Source organism: Chironomus tepperi, unplaced genomic scaffold (assembly GCF_022539635.2).
Source record: "Chironomus tepperi strain 1889 unplaced genomic scaffold, CSIRO-AGI_Ctep_v1 contig_58, whole genome shotgun sequence".
Lineage (NCBI taxonomy): Eukaryota > Metazoa > Arthropoda > Insecta > Diptera > Chironomidae > Chironomus > Chironomus tepperi.
Genome location: NW_027226180.1, coordinates 72,454 through 91,110, shown reverse-complemented (window position 1 = coordinate 91,110; position 18,657 = coordinate 72,454). Strand labels below are relative to the sequence as shown.

Below are 18,657 nucleotides of genomic sequence, written 5' to 3'. Positions count from 1 at the left end.
TGGCCATACAGATCGAATGTCATCCATTGCCTCCCTTAGCTGGCGCCTGAAGCCGGTGTAGTAGACATAGGAAAGACAGTAGAGAACTGCTCACTATGCAGTATCTGTTTGTGCTGGAGTTGCCTATCTCTTGGGGTACGTTCTGGTTAAGTCTACTACACTGGCTCTGCACTTTCGCTGACGACCATTCAAAATGGATCGTTAGAAGCATTATCCTTGACTCTATCTTCTCTTCAGAATCCCTGATCCTACCCATGCCCGACGTGACTCTAACTTGGTTTCTAATGATTCCAGGTCAAAATTCCACCATTTTTAATCTGAATTAAGTTCATCCGTTCAGCATTCAACCCCTAACCCTTCTCTAACTCATCCAACCTCTCCACCACCCTCCTTATCCCTACTTCTCCCCACAATCCCATCCCACCTTGAACAGCGCTACTTAATAAGCGAACAGCACCCAATGTTAACATGTTTTGAATACCTTTTGTTGCTAACAAATTCAGGGGATGTAGAACACCATTTTCAACGGAAGTGATTCATAATCAGTATAAAAAAGGTACCAATTTGACAGCCCATAAGCCCCCCAATATCTGATTCATGAATATGAAGGGCAAAACATCACCAAAATTGTTGTGAATTCTAACTCAATCCATTAAGTCACAAAAACAGGACAAGCTCAAAAACATGTTAACATTTTATCATCAAAATTAGTTCCAATTTGATTCAAATTTTGTCATTTTGAAATAAAGTTTGGACATAACAAGACATAGCTTTGAATTTTGGATAAAATTGTGCAATTTTTAGTTCTAATTCAATGATTTAAAGCTGCTATTTTTGAAATATATTAACATAAAATTTACATAAATCAAGAACATAAAATTTTGAGGAATATCCAACATGAAGGCCATGATCATCTATGCCTTAAATATCATAATTCTTGTTAATTCCGTTAATTCACAAAGTGTCCCAAATGTTTGTTTTTGTGCCACATCTGGCAATTGTAATGGTGGAACAGGAACTGGAACGAATACAGATGGAACAGGTTTGTGGCTTTTAAATGACCCTGACAGGCATTGAGCATGCTTTTGAGAGGTTCCACACCTATAATATACTATTTGAACATGATTGCAGAGTTGGAAGGACTCTGCCGGACTTTTGGAGTGCGGACTCCAAAGTCCTGCCAACTTTGCATGATTTTAAGCGTCTTTTCTGGTTACTCTGCTCAAAAAAGCAAGTTTTACGTCTTTTTGGGTTGCTTACTTCCTTTACTAGCTAGGACAAATCAATTAAGATTCATGGCAGTGGTGCGCAACCTTTGATTTTTCGCGGTACATCTTGATGGTAAACTTCGACCGGAACCACACACGGCATTCGTTTAATGGCATTTTCATGGGTTTTTGACGTCATACTATTGTGCCACGGCCCTCTGGTTGCCCACCACTGCACCAACTAATACTAATCACATTGACATTAACATTCCACATACATTTTATAGGTAACATAGACATACGGATTCAAACAGTAAGAAAGTCAACAAATCCAACAAAACCAAATGTTAAATCAAATTTGAATAAATTTCAGAACGGTCAGACATCAAGTGGAACCGGAACATCAATACAATTGACATCACCAGCATCAACTGGGATTCCTTATGGTTAGTGTTTGATTTGGACTTGGTATACTAATTTATCATACTATTTTAGTGTACTTACTAAGTATACTTTAGTATACTTTAGTATACTTTAGTATACTTTAGTATACTTTAGTATACTTTAGTATACTTTAGTATACTTTAGTATACTTTAGTATACTTTAGTATACTTTAGTATACTTTCGTATACTTTAGTATACTTTAGTATTTTCTCAATTTTACCCAATTTTTCCAGTCGTCAACTCTCAAGTATTCTGTCAAAATGGATTAGAGCGATGTTGTCCATCATTGGGATATCAATGTGGACGGAGATATCCACCAATTGTTGGGGCTAGACAGCCAACACCTGGCTCTGGACAAGCTGTAAGTATTTTAGAATTTTCGTCATGTTTTTCAGCAAAACTCAATTTATTTTGGATTATTCACAGAATTACGGTGCTTATCCTTGGCTTGCTGGTAAGGAACTTTGAATTATATCCAAAAATCATTGAGTTTTTGATGAATTTCAATTTTTTCAGTGATCATGGGACAGCAGGACTTTAGTTTTCAGGGAACTGGTGCACTGATTGATCACATGCATGTCTTAAGTAAGTTGTGCCTTGTACCTTAATACCCAAAAATGCCTAATTCTTTAATTTAATTCACAGCTGTTGCCCACAAACTCAATCAATCACTGTAAGTATTAAAACCCTCAAAATAGAGCTTGATGTCGACTGGGAAATGTCGGGAAAATTCAGGAAAAATTAAATAAAAATTGAAAATTCAAGAAAAAATAAAAAAAAATTAGGAAAATTCAGGAAAATCTGAGAAAGTTCAGGAAAAATTCGGAAAAGTCAAAAAAAGATGGGAAAAATCAGGAAAAGTCGGTAAAGTCAACTCCATACAAAACCCGGTCTTGTAACGGTCAAAAAAAATTCAAATATTTCCAACTGTCAAAATATTTTTGAATTTATAAAATTTTAACGGTCATAGTTCTCATATCCACACCTGAGACAAAACCCAAGTCAACATCAAGCTCTGCCTCAAAAAACCTCAAAATTTGCCCATTTTAAATAATTAATACTCAGTATTGATATTAGGGTCAATGGACAGCAGTTCATGGTGCAACTAGGAAGATGGGATGGTTCAACAGAAGTTATTCCTTATCAAACGTTCAATGTTTTAAGAATTTTCACACATCCGTCGTTCAATCCATCAAACCTACAAAATGATATTGCTATTTTGAGGTTATCACAATCTGTCAATTTGGGATCGACGCCTACTATTGGGGTGAGTGGATTTATAACATTGACTTGGTGCCGGTGTCGGCATAAATCCCCAAGTCACAACTGGGCCTAGTCGAGTCTTTACCTCCTATTAAAATCCACTAAAACATCAATTTTTCATTCATTTTTCATTCCAGACTGCTTGTTTACCAACTAACATGATAAGTGGGGTTAGATGCATGGTTGCTGGATATGGAAGTGCAAACTTTGGAGGACAGATATCATCGAGTTTATTGAAGGTATGGGCATTAATTTATTTAATTCAAAAATATTGTTAATTAATTAATTTTTGGACATTTAAGGAAGTTGACTTGCCACTTGTGGACCAATTCACATGTCAAAGTCTGCTAAGATCGACAAGACTAGGACAGAGCTTTATATTGGATGCAATTAGTTTCGTATGTGCTGGTGGAGAGCTTGGAAAAGGTAAGAAGGTCAAACTAGACCTAGAATTGTTGTGAAGTTGTTATATCCACTCAGAGCAGATGAATTGAAGGATTTAAAGCATTAAGTATGCAAATTCCTTGGTTTTCGAAGAGTATCCTGATGGATATAGCCATGTGCATGATCATTTAGCAAGCTATTATGCTATTTGCATGTTAAAGCTCACTTTCATCACTGTTTCCTTCTAAATTGATCAATTATTTCATTACAGACGCATGTACAGGTGATGGAGGTGCTCCGTTAGTTTGTCAGGTAGCCAACCAGTGGTATGTCTTTGGGTGAGTACAATTTGATCTCGGGAATCAGACAATAACTTATTAATTGAAACGTTCCCTTAATCTCAATCCATAGGTTGGTTGCATGGGGTATCGGATGTGGATCATCAAATGTACCTGGTGTCTATGTTAATGTCGTCAATTACATCAGTTGGATTCAACAAACAACGATCTCACCATAAACATCAGTTTAGTTCTCGGAAGGTGTATGATGTAGAATAGGTGGGAAAATGTGGATTCAAGTCGAGTGTAGTCTGACATTAGGGTTTTTGTGAAGTCTCGAGACTGGAATCAAAGGCGAAACTGAGAAGTAAATCTGGACCGAGACCAAGATTCGGGATTGAGAAGAAGACCAAGAACAAGATCAAGACAGAAACCGATACCGAGTCTGAGAGTCTGAGGAATCCTTACATGTGGATCTCTTTAGCCAAGGTCTCATCAAACTCAGCATTTTCTTACTTTTTTCTACATCATGTGCCTTCTGAGATTGTCATATGTATTAATATTGTATTAATAAAATCATAAATTTAAATAATTTACATGAATTGTGAAACAATTTTAAAAAATAAAAAGTAACTGAAAATTCTTAATTTTCCGAATCCCGTGACTCATTTTCTTGTCAAATGCCATTCAAGTATCCCAAAAAGTCAAATTCTCTCTTTGAGAGCGAATTCTGCTGTGACACAAAAAATGTATTATTTTCTCTCAGTACTCTTCAGTCTCGTTTGTTTCTTCAATTGAGTAGGTCGACCGATAAAAATTGAGAATTTACAAAATAATAAACAGACCGGTGAGTAAAAACAGCTGATTTTTGTATATATAATGATTCATTTTACGAAAATTTGAGTTTTCAAAGTGTAAATTGTATTATTGTGAAATTAATGAGTCTAAATTAACAGAATAGTCAGCATAAAGCAATCATTGGGCTGAGATTGTAAAATTTTGACAATTTTCACCAAAATCAGACTCAAATTTCAATATTTTTCTTAAATTTTCTTCAATTTTTCATTAAATTTAGAGAATCTTGTCATGTGCAGCTTACCAGAAGACATCTTATTGATCATCTTTGACCATTTAGATGATGAATCCATGTGGAATGCACTTGAAGCTTCAAAATAGTAAGTAACTTTAATGAATATTGGGAATAAATTGTCATCATAGATCTAAATTGTGCAGCATAGGTTGTTGAAGCTTGAATCTACTCAAAATTAGCATATAATACGTAGATTCATCTGACAGGTGAGGTTGAGGTGACCTTTAGGTAACCTTTACCGTTGGTGCTTGAGTTGTTTCTAATGATTTTCCTCTGGATCATCCAGAGAACATTAAGAAACCTAAATAAGTGTAAATTTTGATAAAATAGTGAAATCTGAATGGAAATCTAATACAAATTGAGGAAATCTACCCAAAAAAAAAATAGAAAAAATGTTTCATTTCCGTAAACACTCATAAATTTGAATCAAATTCAAATGTCAACAAATATGACCTTAAAAACTGTCAAAACAAGGAAAATATTGAAGAATTTCTGGTATTTTTTTCGTTTTGGAATCTACAGGGTGATGCAGTTGATTTGTTGCTATTGATCAGTGGTGGGCGACATTTTACTTCTCGTTGCATACCTTGGTTGTAGATTCCGACTAAGTTCCGTCTTGGTTCCGTCTAGAATCCTTCTTAGTTTCGTCTAGATTCCGTCAAGTTTCCGTCAAGGTTCCGTCTTAGTTCCGTCTTGGTTCCGCCTTGGTTCCGTCTTGGTTCCGTCTTGGTTCCGTCTTGGTTCCGTCTTGGTTCCGTCTTGGTTCCGTCTTGGTTCCGTCTTGGTTCCGTCTTGGTTCCGTCTAGGTTCCAAGTTTGTTCCGTTTTGGTTCCGTCTTGGTTCCGACTTGGTTCCGACTTGGTTCCTTCTGGGTTCAGTCTTGGTTCCATCTTGGTTCCGTCTTGGTTCCGTCTTGGTTCCGTCTTGGTTCCGTCTTGGTTCCGTCTTGGTTTGATCTAGATTCCCCGTCTAGGTTCCGACTAAATTCCGTCTTGGTTCCGTCTTGGTTCCGTTTTGGTTCCGTCTTGGTTCCGTTTTGGTTCCGTCTTGGTTCCGTCTTGGTTCCGTCTTGGTTCCGTCTTGGTTCCGTCTTGGTTCCGTCTTGGTTCCGTCTTGGTTCCGTCTTGGTTCCGTCTTGGTTCCGTCTTGGTTCCGTCTTGGTTCCGTCTTGGTTCCGTCTTGATTCTATCTAGGTTCTGTCTTATTTCCGTCTTGGTTCCATCTTACTAATCTAGACTTAACCCTAGATACCCTAAATTTAAGCACTAACAACCTTATATTAATCCACAAAATTTCAATTTCAGCTGGTCAAGAATCTTCTCAAACTCAACAAAGCATCTATCAAAATTCACATTACATCTCAATGCCGAAAAAGTCAACAAAATATCAACACTTAAGCATCTCCCGATCGTCCCCATCAAAAATGTCTCAATTGATAATTCACGTGAAAAAAATTCAAAAATTAAGGATATCCCAAAATTATCAAAAATCATCGACTTTTACAAAGACTCAATTGAGTCTGTGGACCTAAAATGCTTTGACTTTCAATCGATTGTGGATTTACAGAAAATAATCAAAAATTTGCGTCGAATCCAGTCAATTACATTTGAAAGCTGTACAATCGCTAATGTCAATAAGCAGCTACCCAAATTCATGTTCCTGAAGTCACTCAACTTCCACGAATCCGACGACAATTTTTTCAAAATTTTCCATACCCAAAAGACAGTCGAGAGCATATCCATCGTACGTATGCGATGGGGCGACGACTTCTCGTGGGTTGACTTTGATGAAATGGCTACAAATTTTAAAAATTTAGACACTTTGATCCTTAAAGGACATGGAACTGGAAATTATTGTGAATATGGTGGATTTCCGTTTAAAATTCGTAAACTTGATGTCTTTTTGATGACATTTTATTGGCAAAATCGTGAGCCACGATTAAGATGTCTTGAGACACTGAAGGGACATTTGAAGGAACTGATCCTTGAGAAGTTACCATATGATTATCAGGGTGGGACTTTACTTAAGTATATAATTGAACAAATGCAGCTTGAGACATTTTATAATGGAAAAATACCGTTGATACTTGGTGGACGGAAGCAAGATGTTAAGGAGTTTAGGGTACATGAAGTTCAGATCGAGAGTGCATATGAGATGTTTAGGCAGTTTCCAAGTAAGTTGAAGGATTTTGGTATAATTTTGAATTTTTGATAACCGTTAAAATATGAATTTTTGAAAATCGTTAAAATTTGAATTGTTGAAAACCGTTAAAATTTGAATTTTTGAAAACCGTTAAAATTTGAGTTTTTGAAAACCGTTGAAATTTGAATTTTTGAAAATCGTTAAAATTTGAATTTTTGAAAACCGTTAAAATTTGAATTTTTGAAAACCGTTAAAATTTCTTTCCAGCAATCACAAAATTCAGCCTTTTCCTCACCCAAACTGGACTAGATGCAGACGAATATGCTGTAATCATCAATCCACGCACCATGCTGTTCACATGCTGTAGAGAGCTAGAGATCGAAGACAGCAGCAACTATGTAGCTCTCCTCGCAATGTTCACAGGACTCTACAAAAATTTCAGAAATATTCGAAAATTGACAATCAAAACTCCAGATTTAGCAATTAATTCAGTCCTCGAGGAATGTTTGCCTGAATTTACGCAACTTAATGAAATTTATTTAAAAACTGATGTCCCAAATTCGTTGCAGCGACTCCAATTTATTAGAGATTTTACACCAAATGTTAAAAAATTGAGCATTAATGAGGAATTTGTGAATGATGCGAGGGAATTTTTTGGAAATGATTATGAAATTGTTGGAATTTAGTTGCTTTAATTGTGATGTGATTGCAGACCGGATTGGACTCCAGGTTGGACTTGTGGTGTCCAGACTCTTCAAAGGCTTGCTACATTATTAAGCGTATTTTCTGAATTTAATTCAATAAAATGTTAAGAAAATTATGAAATTTATTGTCTTGAATTTTGAACTATTTCAGAGACAGTTACTTGGTATACCTTGGACATCTATGAGGTAATGTTAGTCTATAGTACTTGAGGAGCCTTTATCGTGTAGTTTCTTGGGTAAGTTATGTACTTTCAAAACAAATCATAATGCTGAGAGTAGAATTGGCTTTGATATCGATAATCTGCCGCAGATTTCACCAATAAAGGTACTGTACGTCTTAAGTACATCACTAACATGCTTCAGATTCACTTCTGGTACGATTAAGTTGCACGACATGGTGGTACAGTTGGACTGTCTAAGTATACCACAATTTTATGTGACGTGTACTACCATATACCGTCTTATTGCTGTATATATATCAAACCATGATGTACCCTACTCTACCACCATGGAATAATTCGTTATTCTTTAACGTAATATGTGAACAATCCCCAAAAAATACTCAGTAACTCGTCGATTTTATTTGAAATTACTTGAATCTATTGCGAAATATTAATGAAATTGTAAGTGTATTATTTGTTCTCTCAATGGGTCCCCAGCTTCCACTCTCCAATTTTTCTAATTCTAATGTATTATTTTGGAAATCAAATCGATTTCAGATTTTAGACATAAAGATCATTTTTGGTAGTGCCAGTTTTACTGTCAGATAATCAATTTAAAAATTCTGATAATTTTTGACAATTTTAAACTTCAAAATCAAAAATGGAGAAGATACCAGATGTGATATTATTCATTATATTTGAATATCTAGATAATGAGTCGTTATTAAACGCAGCAGAAGCATCAAAACAGTAAGAATTATTATTTCATTATCTTTTTTAGTGGTCCACATGTTTAGTCAAGTGTATCTTCAATTTAAACTGAGACAAAATAAGAGTCATGGATGCCTGGTGTTGGATTATGGAACGATTAGCTAACTTGTGTAATTCTGGAGTCTGGACACCTCCACATTGGAGTCATGCCAACTCTGGTTTGAAAACTAGCAAAATCTCAGCCTTACACCAACCTCATTCCTACTAAGACTGACTTGACGGTGCTGACAGGTCAAATTGGCGTCTTTCCATTAATACAAAGACATAGCAGTGTCTTGACCAAGTGACATAAATAGATACATTTGAGGATAGGAAGCTTTTGATCCTCAAACGTACCCCGCCTTCGATCCCCGAATAATCTTTGAATCCCCCCATGTAACCGAATTGTTCCCTGTGTATTACATTGTTATTCCTTAAGAACGTTAATGTAATAAATATGGAACATTTAGGTTACATGGGCTAGCATCCACGATGTGTTGATTACGATAGAGCTTAGATAGGAAAATTGATGAATTTATAAGATTAATAATCACTTTTTTTCATTTAAATTCCAGCCTAGCTCACATTCTCTCAACATCCACAAAGCTTCTATTGAACCTCTACCTCAACATCGATTACAACAATATAAATGCCTTAAATCGTCATGAATTAGCGAACCTCATAAGTTTCAAAAATGTATCAATCTCCAACACCAACAGCAGTTCCGAAAACTTTCAAAATTTACTCCAAAATCTCAAAAATTCGATTCAAATTTTGACATTAAAAAGCATTCAAGTTGATGATTCTGAGCACTTTTTAGGCATTTTTAGTGACTTGCCGCGGCTGAAAATCTTAAATTTACAATTTTGTTCCATAAATAATTACAACAAAGTCGAACAGGTTCCTTTACAGTCCTTAAAATCCATAAGTTTTGAAAAATGTCGCGGAAATTTTTTTGGTCTTTTTCACGACCAAAAGTCAATTGAAAAACTTGAAGTCACCAACTATAATTGGACATTCTATGGATTTTCATACAACAATTTCAATCAACTTGCTGCAACTTTACCGAATCTCCATCAAATCACCTTAAATGGAACCGGAACCGGCGGATATTTTGACTGTGAACATTTTCCATACAAAATTACCAAATTGGAAGCATTTTTGATGACATTTGTGTGGACACAGACGATTCCAAGGCTGACTTTCTTGCAGTCACAACGAGGACATCTGCAGGAACTGACGATCCACAAGCTTCCATATGATTATGATGGCGGGAAAGTGCTGAAATTCATAATTGAGGAAATGAACTTAAAGTCATTTTATTATGGGACAATTCCATTGATTTTGGATGGACATAAGCAGGATGTTAAGGAATTTATGGCTGCTGAGGTCAACATTACAAGCATTTTTGAGATGTTTAGGCAATTTCCATGTAAGTTTTGGTTTTGAGGCCTTAATATTGTTCTTAAGGATTGTCTCTGTGTGTATCTGAATGCGGGTAGGTCGGGTACCCTGCCAAACCCTGCCTTAGGTACTCTAGGGATGGTTTGGAGTTAGTTAGGATAGAATAGGATAGAATAGTACATGATATCCAATTTTTCTACCCACTCAGCCACTAAAACCTCTCAATTTCCCATCCACAGCAATTACTTCATTCACATTGTTCCTAACCCAAACCAGCATAAGCCAAAAATGTCTAGCTGATGTAATAAATCCACCAACAAATGTCCTGGACAATCTACAGCACTTGGACATCCTCGATCACAGTGGACTGCTTTTATTGATGTTTGTCGGTTTCTACAAGAAATGCAGGAACATCAACAAGCTGTCCATTAAGTCAAATGACAATGACATCATCGGTGTCTTGAGGGAATGTCTAACGGATATGGCGGAATTGAATGAAATTTATTTGGAATCGAATGGAGCAAATGAGGTTGAAATAAGAGAAATAATTGAGGATTTGGCACCAAATGTTGGAGTTTTTGAATGGCGTGAATTTGAAGCTTATTAAAAATTAGAGGAACTGATGACTTATTACATGATGCTGTTCCTGGACTTACTTGATGGTTCATGGTAGTTCTATTCGGGAGAGAAGATAAAAAATTTCTAATTCTCTCTATTTTTCTGTGTTCAGCACATCCATATGCTTTAGTATTGGTGAAAATTATCCGAATTTTTGAAGTCAAATTCAATTTTTTATTCTTTAATTATTTTAATTGAAATTATTTGATTTTTGTAATTAAAAAACAGTGAATTTTATCAATTTTTAAGCCATAATATAGCATCAAATAAACAAGTCAGTTCCAACATAACATACAACAAATAAATCCAAAATTTCTTATTATTATGAAATAGTAAAAAAATAGAGAAATTATCAAAAATTCTCTCAATTTTTCTATTCTCTCAGCTGAGTTTCTCGATTATTTGATGACATCTCTTACTGCCGGTGAATTCCTACAAACGTAATCAGTAACAATGGATCAGCTGCCTGAAGATGTTTTAATTGAGATTTTTCAATATTTGGACAATGAATCAATGTTCAATGTTATGAAGACCTGCAAATTGTGAGTATTGATGATTAAATTGGGTGAAATTATAGGAAACTCAGGACCTGAGTTGGCAGGACATTGGCACTACTGAAGTCCGGACTTCACGTTTTTGGAGTCCTGTCAACTCTGAACAAAACTGCAAAAAGTTGAATTTGGAGGAGCTTTAACCTGAATGGACAGACACAAGACGTTCTTTCCCGTCTGACTTGCCTTCCTTGTCCGTTTATCTGTCCCTGCCCAGCCATTTGTCCCTTGTCTGGCCTCTTCCGTCCTCGTCTGGCCTCTTCCGTCCTCGTCTGGCCTCTTCCATCCTCGTCTGGACTCTTCCGTCCTCGTCTGGACTCTTCCGTCCTCGTCTGGACTCTTCCGTCCTCGTCTGGACTCTTCCGTCCTCGTCTGGACTCTTCCGTCCTCGTCTGGACTCTTCCGTCCTCGTCTGGACTCTTCCGTCCTCGTCTGGACTCTTCCGTCCTCGTCTGGACTCTTCCGTCCTCGTCTGGACTCTTCCGTCCTCGTCTGGACTCTTCCGTCCTCGTCTGGACTCTTCCGTCCTCGTCTGGACTCTTCCGTCCTCGTCTGGACTCTTCCGTCCTCGTCTGGACTCTTCCGTCCTCGTCTGGACTCTTCCGTCCTCGTCTGGACTCTTCCGTCCTCGTCTGGCCTCTTCCGTCCTCGTCTGGCCTCGTCTGGCCTCGTCTGGCCTCTTCTGTCTCAAAAAAAACTCTAACAAATTGATCATATTTGCTGATCCAAGAAGGGTTTTGTCTTCAAGCCTCTCTATCCGCGTCTCCGACTAGCTGTAACATACCATTCCCAACTCTGTAAATCCAGCCTCAAATCAACTTTTCTAACCTACAAAAATTCCATTTTTCTTTACAGTTTTGCCAACATTTTTGCAACATCATCAAAGCTTTTACTGAAATTCAACCTTGATATAAATCCACAAAATGTAAATCACCTATCTGCAGATGTACCTGATATACCATTCAAAAACATAACAATATCCAATGTCTCAACCGACAGTGACTTCCTTGACATTTCAAATTTCTTAAAGAATTCCTCAAATTCAATTGAAATTTTGAAATTGACGGAAAATTTTAATATTTTTGGTAATTTTTTGATGGACTTTGTGAACCTTAAGGAGTTGTGGATTGAAAAATGTGAAGTTGTGGATGCAGACAGTCAAGCACTTCCTTTAATTCCATCACTTAAAGTCCTTAAAATTGACAATTTCTGTCAAAATATTTTCAAATTTTTCGTCCATCAAAAGTCAGTCAAACAGCTTAAATTCACCAAAAACACGCCGGGCAGCGCTCTATTTGACAGCTTCATCGAATTGACAGCATCAATGCCGCACCTTAATCACATAATTTTACATAAATTTGGACAAAATTCATTTTTTGAGGCTGAAAATTATCCATTTAAGGTCCAAAAATTTGAGACAGGCATAACAACAAGTTGGTGGTCGGTAACGGAACCGAGACTTAATTTTTTAAAGTCACAGCAAGGAACACTAAAGGAACTGACGATTCACAGCCTTCCATACGATGACGATGGCGCGGAAGTGCTGAAATTTATTATTGAAAAAATGAATTTAAAAAAATTTTATTTGGAGAAAAATCCGTTAATTTTGAATGGAAAGAAGCAGGATGTAAGGACATTGACAGTCAGCGAGTATGAAGTATGCAGCATGTATGAAATGTTTCGACAATATCCTATCGAGTCATTAACATTGAGGCTTACAAATACTCACATTGATGCCGAAGCAGTTGGACGAATTTTAAATCCGAGGACAAATTTATTTGAGAATTTACAAAGTTTGGATGTTGTAGATGGAAGTAAGCAGCATGCCAATTTTTCAAGATTTCTTGGACTGTATAAGAACTGTCGTAACATTAAGAAGTTAGCAATAAGTACAGATGATGATAAAATTAGGATTGTAGCAAAACAGTTCCTGCCTGAAATGACTCAACTTGCTGACATTAGGCTTAATATTGGTGATAAGAATTTGATTGAGGAATTGATGACATATGCGAGGAGTTTGGAAAATAGTCTAAACTGACCGAAAATTATTAAAACTAACTGAAAATGATCTAAGCTGACTGAAATTGGACTGGATAATTCTTAATTGACCCAACCCACGAACGGAGCTTCATAACTAAAACGATGAAATTAATCCAAAAATAGACATTTTGAAAATATTCTAATACATTACTGCCAAGGGTCAGATGTGTCAATCTGTATGAGATAAACACATAAACTGAAAATATTCAATAAAAAATATCAAAAATCAAAATATTGTTTCTCAATTTTGAATTATTCTTGTTTAATACATCACACAGCATATGCGTGGTTACAACAATCATCTTAATCAGTTATGAACTGGCAATGAGACGGCTTATTAGTCTTTCTGCATCATGAAAGCATTCTCTCTGCCTGATAGGTATCATTGTCTAGGATAACGCGTTGTTTGTGTTGCTGATACCTCAAAATTCTCCATAATTGACAATAGAATCATGACACCATAAGCTTGCCATATGATTATAATGATGCCCAAAATAGTAATACACAAAATTAATGATTGACCAAAATCAAAACTTGTGATCAAAAAAATTAACATAAGAATATAAAGAATCATGGAAGTAAATTTGTCAATAATTGCTGGACCTATTTGACTTGCACAACGCTGTAAAGTAGTTAATGTAAGAGTTATTTGAGGATGTAAGTCTATTTATACTACTTACATTCATTATTCCTTCATTTAGTGCATAATATATGTAATAACTGCTGTAATAAAACCCTTCAAAACTGAATATCACAATTGTAATATCTAGAATAAAAAATAGTTCACTTATTAAGGTTTTATAGGAAAAAGAGGAAGGGAAGGAGCCTTCGGGGAGGTGGGGTTACGTAAGTATTTACCTAAATTTAATTGAGGACGATTAAACTCAGAATTCCATGAAAGTTCTGGAAGACTAAGGAGGACTAACCAACATATCAACCAGAATATCATGTTGATGCCATTCCAAATCATTCCAAGTCTAAAAAAGAAAAATTAAAATTATATTAAAAAACAGGCATTGTCAGCTCCAGACGAAGCCCAAGGGATCCATGAATCACAATTGATCTGATTCATCAGCCATTCATGTCCATTTTGACGTTCTTAATAGTATCAATTGGGAGGTCTCAGTATCAAATATCAAAAAAGGAACTTACTTTGCTTGAACTTTTCCACCAATTTCCAAGTCATAACCAAAAAATGTCTTTAATGGATACATATTTGTTACTAAATATTCACAACTTATATGTACAAGATCTGATTTAGAACTATTTTATTTAATTATATTGTATTACTTACATCGCTGACCGTACAGATCAATTGTGACCCATGACCTCCCTCAGATGACGTCTAAAACCAGCTCTGGCTACTGTTCGTCAATTTCTGATTCCTAATGCAATACTTTTTCGATCGACAGCTTTTTTTCATGAATTCTTTGGTCGTCCATGTGACCTTTTGCTATCTACAAATTCTATTTTAAAGATCTTATTTATTGGATGTTATCACAGGTCATCGAATAACATGTCCAGTCCATAGAAGCCGGTTTACTTAGTTATGCTAATAAATTATATTAAAAGTAATGGTATTTAGTTAGTAACGGTAAGCTACAGGAATAAATATCATAATCATTGTTATATGCTATAGCCTTTTAATACAGAGTTGTCTTGATAGGCACAATGACAATTTACATTTTATGCAGTAAATCTCTAATCTTAATGATATGTTGACCCTCACTTCTATTAAAGTGGATTGGGAAAGCTGAAGTCTGACTCCAAAGTTGACCAAATATCAAGGGTGTATCTTCATGTGGTATCACATGTTACTATACCGCTAGGGACCGAAACTGTGCCGGAATATGTACTCAAAAGAGTAGATTAAAATCATACTCAAATCCTCGCTTCTAGGTTGGTAGGTAGCAACTCCACAAACAAGCTCTGGATAGCAGGCTTACAACTTGCCAACTTGCTAGCTCCGAACCCAACCTGTACAAAGAAGAGCCTCTTCCTTATTAAGGAGACTCCCAGTGTCTTAAATACATTCTGGTCACCCTAATTATAATATAAATTTTCCAATTGTTGCTGTATTTTACAGGCTGTTTTCTTTTCTCAAAAATTGCGTCATATTATAAGCAACAAGTTAATAACGCTCCATTGAATTTTGAATTTTGGATCATCAAAAAATACAGAATATTAAATTAATACTCTTGATCGTGTATTGTAAAATTTAAAATTTTATTGAAAATTCGGCAATAAAATTAGAAGCTTAATATTCTTAAATCAATTTAAAAAAAAGGCAAATTTAATTAAATAACGAGCAAATACTCAAAATGTAAGCAAAATTGATCTTGAAAATTAATAAAATTATAAAAAAAAATATAAAAAACAATAAATCAAAACAATTAATTTGTCGTATAAATTGTATGGCTTAAATAACTTGTTGGATATGACAATTCCATCCAGTTAATCTGGCAATATTTTAATATTTTTTAAACAATTTTTAATCAATTTTAACCTTTATTTATTCATTTGAAGATCATTTGACATTTTAACTATAAATTATTCAATTTTTAATTCCCAAAAAATGTAGACAATGGACAGACATAAGAAGCGTTCAACTAGAAAAAATAGAAATGCTTCCGGTCAGGAATCAGGCAGTGATCATGGATCCGATAGAGAAGAGGAAACAGCAGAATTTACAAGAACGAAGTCCAGAAGCTGCATACAAGCACCTCGTCCGTAAGTATAAAAGATTGAATTGAGGAATGAGGGACTGCTGGACAAGGAACTGAGGGACTGACGGACTGACGGACTGACGGACTGACGGACTGACGGACTGACGGACTGACGGACTGACGGACTGACGGACTGACGGACTGAGGGACTGAGGCTTAGATTGAAGCTTAGATTGAGAAACTGAGTCTGCCAGACCAAGACCGAGACCGCCAGTCCAAACCGAAGACTAAGTAGGAAGGTAGAGCCCTCTTAGTGCGGATGGATGTCGGTTACAAATTTCACACGATCCAAACCAATTTTTACAATTAATAAACTGAATAATGTTGTATTTTCAGCTCAACAAGCAATGTATTCAAGCCAGAAAGACAACGAAGACATCCGAAATCACCCGAGCAATCCACATCACATGGCAGTCAAAGTGCAGGTACCAAAAGTCAGAAAGTGATCCTAGATGTGGATAAAGTGACTTTGGTGTTGAAAAGTGATGATTCTAGTTGGGATGAGTTTTCCAATGAAGCATATAATGAAGTATGTAGGAACAAGGAGAAGATAGAACAGATGGTCCAGGACGGTTTCTTTAACAACGATGAATGTCCATTCAAAATTACAAAACTAGACTTATCAAAGCTCACAACTCAATGGTTTGCTGGACTTAAGGATCCACGTATTAATTTCCTAAAATCACAAAAGGGATTCTTAAAGGAACTGACGATCCATGAGCTTCCATATGACTTTGATGGCGACAACGTCCTTAAATACATCTTCGATGAGATGCAGCTTGATACTTTTTGTTATGGAAAAATTCCATTAATTCTCAATGGCCATAAGCAGGATGTTAAGGAATTTGAGGCATCTGAGATTCAAATAAGCAGCATTTTTGAAATGTTTAGGCAGTTCCCATCAATTGAAAAATTAAAATTAAAATTAACAAGTTCAGACATCTCAAGTGATGCCATAGAAAGGATCATTAATCCACCGACTGATATATTTGAGAATCTTAAGGAATTTGAAGTCATTGACAGCACCTCACGTCAAGGAATATTTGGTGTATTTTTGGGACTTTATAGGAATATAAGGAACCTAGAAAAGCTTACTTTAAATACTCAAGACAGGAACATCAACAGAGTCCTTAAATGCCTGCCTGTCATGCACAATTTAAAGGAATTGCACATAACATCGCCAGGATCCATTGAACCATCAACATTGGATGTCATTAAAGCTATCGCACCAAATTGCGAATCTTTTAATTGTATAACAAGTTGTGCTAATGACTCAAATAGCAGTGCTGGACAAGAAGCTCAAGCAGGGGGATCAAGCAGTGCAAGTGCTCCTGGTGGTTCAAGTATTCAAAGACAAATGGATGTTGATGAGCCAATGGACACTGAAGATGGTGATAACGGTGATGAAAGGGGACATGATGAGGGTGAAGACAGATGTAAGTAGTCCTAACATGCATGAGAGCTAATGCTCTTAGTCTGTAAGGATAGAATTCTGATACATTTGGTTAAAATGTTGAAGGAGCTTAAGGAACGTTTAATTATTAAGTATATGTCTTAATTTCAGCTGTACCACCAGCTTTACCTCTAAGGTATCCTCTAATTGCTCCAAAAACTGGAGATTTTGCTATGCAGTCAGGTAAGTCATACTCTGTATTGCCAGGGATATAATTCCTTACTCATACTCGAATAGCGCAAATCAGTTAATCAATCAAACATCCAACCAAAGGTCATCATGACTGTGACTTGGTGTTGAATTCTGTTGAAATACATATCCGACACCATGTCATAGCCATGTCGGCTTAGTCCCAGATTCGACTAGTACCGGTCGAGTGCATGCTGGATTTGAGCCAAATCCCACTCTAACAACAGTTCATATTGACGCCGGCCTAGTCCCGGATTCGACTCAAATCCCACTCTGACACTATGTCATAGTCACACTGGTCTAGTCCCCGATTTTGGATCAATTGACTGACTTGTGCTAATCGTGATAAAAATTAAATTACATTAATTTGATTAAAACTCTCTTTTTTATAGCATTTCGTGCAGCTGAGTTACATCAAGCAAGAAAATTAAGATTGCATCCATGTGGATATCCACATAATATATTTCTCAATAAGAATTATGATGAACTGGATGAATTGTTGGCTGAGGAAGAATTCTACGACCATATAACAGCAATGTTCATTGAAGATGCCAAGATTGTTGTAGAATTTAAGGATGGTCAAGACGATTATCCTGAACAATTTAAAGCTAAAATTGGGACTCTATCATATCATCTAAATGAGAAGGTTCAACTGAAAATTTTGATTTTAATAAACAATCCACAAGTCGTCGCTAAATGTCAAATCCCAGCTGATATGACTGCTGACTCATTTATCCTTTCCATTCCTCGTTTTAATGCAGGAATAAGTTCTTCAAGATGGATGCCGGCTGGAGAAGTCACTAATGGCTCAATCTACATGCAAATGGATGCTCAGAGTTATCATAAAATAATGAATAGAAGGAACAAGCTGGACATTGATGGAACATTGTGTGATGTTGAAGTTATTGAGAATCCATATGCAATTGATGTTGCTGCATTTAATGCACTTGGTATTTGACTAAATCGGCTCTAGTTGAGATATCTAATCTATTTTAATCTCTAGTCAAGTAAATTAATTTTAATATTTTTGTTAATAAAAATTCTTGAAAAATTCATATATTTTATAATAAAGTTTAAATCAAATGTTATATCACATCAAAGGCGTATTTTTGGAGGTTGGAGAAGATTAGGGAGTCAATTCCAAACCATAGCTTATCCACCATGGAGTCTTATGCATTGAGTATCCTTACAGATCAATTGTGACTCATGGCCTGCCTCAGATGGCCCCTAAAGCTGACTCTATCGAAGGCT

The 18,657-nt window shown here is 36.0% G+C and overlaps 5 protein-coding genes across 8 annotated transcripts; 4 read left to right on the top strand and 1 right to left on the bottom strand.

Annotated features, from left to right (window-relative positions):
* The first annotated feature begins 761 nt into the window (after positions 1–761).
* Positions 762–4,234, top strand: LOC139100111 (inactive CLIP domain-containing serine protease A3-like). Of its 2 annotated transcripts, none has more exons than XM_070652708.1 (12): positions 762–1,042; positions 1,496–1,521; positions 1,582–1,654; positions 1,887–2,014; positions 2,080–2,107; positions 2,170–2,238; positions 2,299–2,326; positions 2,731–2,920; positions 3,054–3,155; positions 3,219–3,342; positions 3,572–3,638; positions 3,712–4,234. In XM_070652708.1, exons 1-12 carry the CDS (start codon positions 898–900, stop codon positions 3,815–3,817), a joined length of 1,086 nt encoding a protein of 361 aa, XP_070508809.1. In that variant the 5' UTR covers positions 762–897; the 3' UTR covers positions 3,818–4,234. The 2 variants fall into 2 exon arrangements, with proteins under 2 accessions (XP_070508809.1, XP_070508808.1); XM_070652707.1 differs by having other exon boundaries at positions 2,719–2,920.
* A 125-nt stretch (positions 4,235–4,359) lies between these two features.
* On the top strand, positions 4,360–7,635 carry LOC139100110 (uncharacterized). 2 transcript variants are annotated; one of them, XM_070652705.1, is made up of 4 exons: positions 4,360–4,425; positions 4,654–4,753; positions 5,973–6,841; positions 7,078–7,635. In XM_070652705.1, exons 2-4 carry the CDS (start codon positions 4,665–4,667, stop codon positions 7,494–7,496), a joined length of 1,377 nt encoding a protein of 458 aa, XP_070508806.1. In that variant the 5' UTR covers positions 4,360–4,425; positions 4,654–4,664; the 3' UTR covers positions 7,497–7,635. The 2 variants fall into 2 exon arrangements, with proteins under 2 accessions (XP_070508806.1, XP_070508807.1); XM_070652706.1 differs by lacking the exon at positions 4,360–4,425 and adding an exon at positions 4,475–4,569.
* Positions 7,636–10,582: 2,947 nt separating this feature from the next.
* LOC139100332 (uncharacterized) lies at positions 10,583–13,270 on the top strand. The gene is made up of 3 exons (XM_070652953.1): positions 10,583–10,721; positions 10,833–10,989; positions 11,854–13,270. The coding sequence occupies exons 2-3, from the start codon at positions 10,901–10,903 to the stop codon at positions 13,034–13,036; spliced, it is 1,272 nt and encodes a 423-aa protein (XP_070509054.1). The 5' UTR covers positions 10,583–10,721; positions 10,833–10,900; the 3' UTR covers positions 13,037–13,270.
* Positions 13,271–13,304: 34 nt separating this feature from the next.
* Positions 13,305–15,125, bottom strand: LOC139100333 (uncharacterized). 2 transcript variants are annotated; one of them, XM_070652954.1, is made up of 5 exons: positions 14,768–15,125; positions 14,191–14,590; positions 13,897–14,015; positions 13,719–13,804; positions 13,305–13,660 (listed from the first exon to the last, which is right to left on the bottom strand). In XM_070652954.1, the coding sequence occupies exons 2-5, from the start codon at positions 14,250–14,252 to the stop codon at positions 13,421–13,423; spliced, it is 507 nt and encodes a 168-aa protein (XP_070509055.1). In that variant the 5' UTR covers positions 14,253–14,590; positions 14,768–15,125; the 3' UTR covers positions 13,305–13,420. The 2 variants fall into 2 exon arrangements, 1 of the variants encoding a protein (XP_070509055.1); XR_011545437.1 differs by having other exon boundaries at positions 14,333–15,125.
* A 100-nt stretch (positions 15,126–15,225) lies between these two features.
* Positions 15,226–18,494, top strand: LOC139100125 (uncharacterized). The gene is made up of 5 exons (XM_070652728.1): positions 15,226–15,361; positions 15,620–15,768; positions 16,101–17,200; positions 17,329–17,400; positions 17,799–18,494. Exons 2-5 carry the CDS (start codon positions 15,623–15,625, stop codon positions 18,362–18,364), a joined length of 1,884 nt encoding a protein of 627 aa, XP_070508829.1. The 5' UTR covers positions 15,226–15,361; positions 15,620–15,622; the 3' UTR covers positions 18,365–18,494.
* The last annotated feature ends 163 nt before the right edge of the window (positions 18,495–18,657 follow it).

Bases quoted from the DNA above. Each gene is read 5' to 3' on its own strand.
- LOC139100332 (XM_070652953.1), top strand. From the start codon at position 10,901: ATGGATCAGCTGCCTGAAGATGTTTTAATTGAGATTTTTCAATATTTG. The intron at 10,990-11,853 runs GTGAGTATTGAT...TTTTCTTTACAG, and splicing joins GTTATGAAGACCTGCAAATT to TTTTGCCAACATTTTTGCAA.
- LOC139100333 (XM_070652954.1), bottom strand. From the start codon at position 14,252: ATGTATCCATTAAAGACATTTTTTGGTTATGACTTGGAAATTGGTGGA. The intron at 14,016-14,190 runs GTAAGTTCCTTT...TTTCTTTTTTAG, and splicing joins GGTGGAAAAGTTCAAGCAAA to ACTTGGAATGATTTGGAATG. The intron at 13,661-13,718 runs GTAAGTAGTATA...ACTACTTTACAG, and splicing joins TAAATGAAGGAATAATGAAT to CGTTGTGCAAGTCAAATAGG.
- LOC139100110 (XM_070652705.1), top strand. From the start codon at position 4,665: ATGTGCAGCTTACCAGAAGACATCTTATTGATCATCTTTGACCATTTA. The intron at 4,754-5,972 runs GTAAGTAACTTT...TTTCAATTTCAG, and splicing joins GCACTTGAAGCTTCAAAATA to CTGGTCAAGAATCTTCTCAA. The intron at 6,842-7,077 runs GTAAGTTGAAGG...ATTTCTTTCCAG, and splicing joins GATGTTTAGGCAGTTTCCAA to CAATCACAAAATTCAGCCTT.
- LOC139100111 (XM_070652707.1), top strand. From the start codon at position 898: ATGAAGGCCATGATCATCTATGCCTTAAATATCATAATTCTTGTTAAT. The intron at 1,043-1,495 runs GTTTGTGGCTTT...TACATTTTATAG, and splicing joins AACGAATACAGATGGAACAG to GTAACATAGACATACGGATT. The intron at 2,239-2,298 runs GTAAGTTGTGCC...TTTAATTCACAG, and splicing joins TGATCACATGCATGTCTTAA to CTGTTGCCCACAAACTCAAT.
- LOC139100125 (XM_070652728.1), top strand. From the start codon at position 15,623: ATGGACAGACATAAGAAGCGTTCAACTAGAAAAAATAGAAATGCTTCC. The intron at 15,769-16,100 runs GTAAGTATAAAA...TTGTATTTTCAG, and splicing joins TGCATACAAGCACCTCGTCC to CTCAACAAGCAATGTATTCA. The intron at 17,201-17,328 runs GTAAGTAGTCCT...TCTTAATTTCAG, and splicing joins TGATGAGGGTGAAGACAGAT to CTGTACCACCAGCTTTACCT.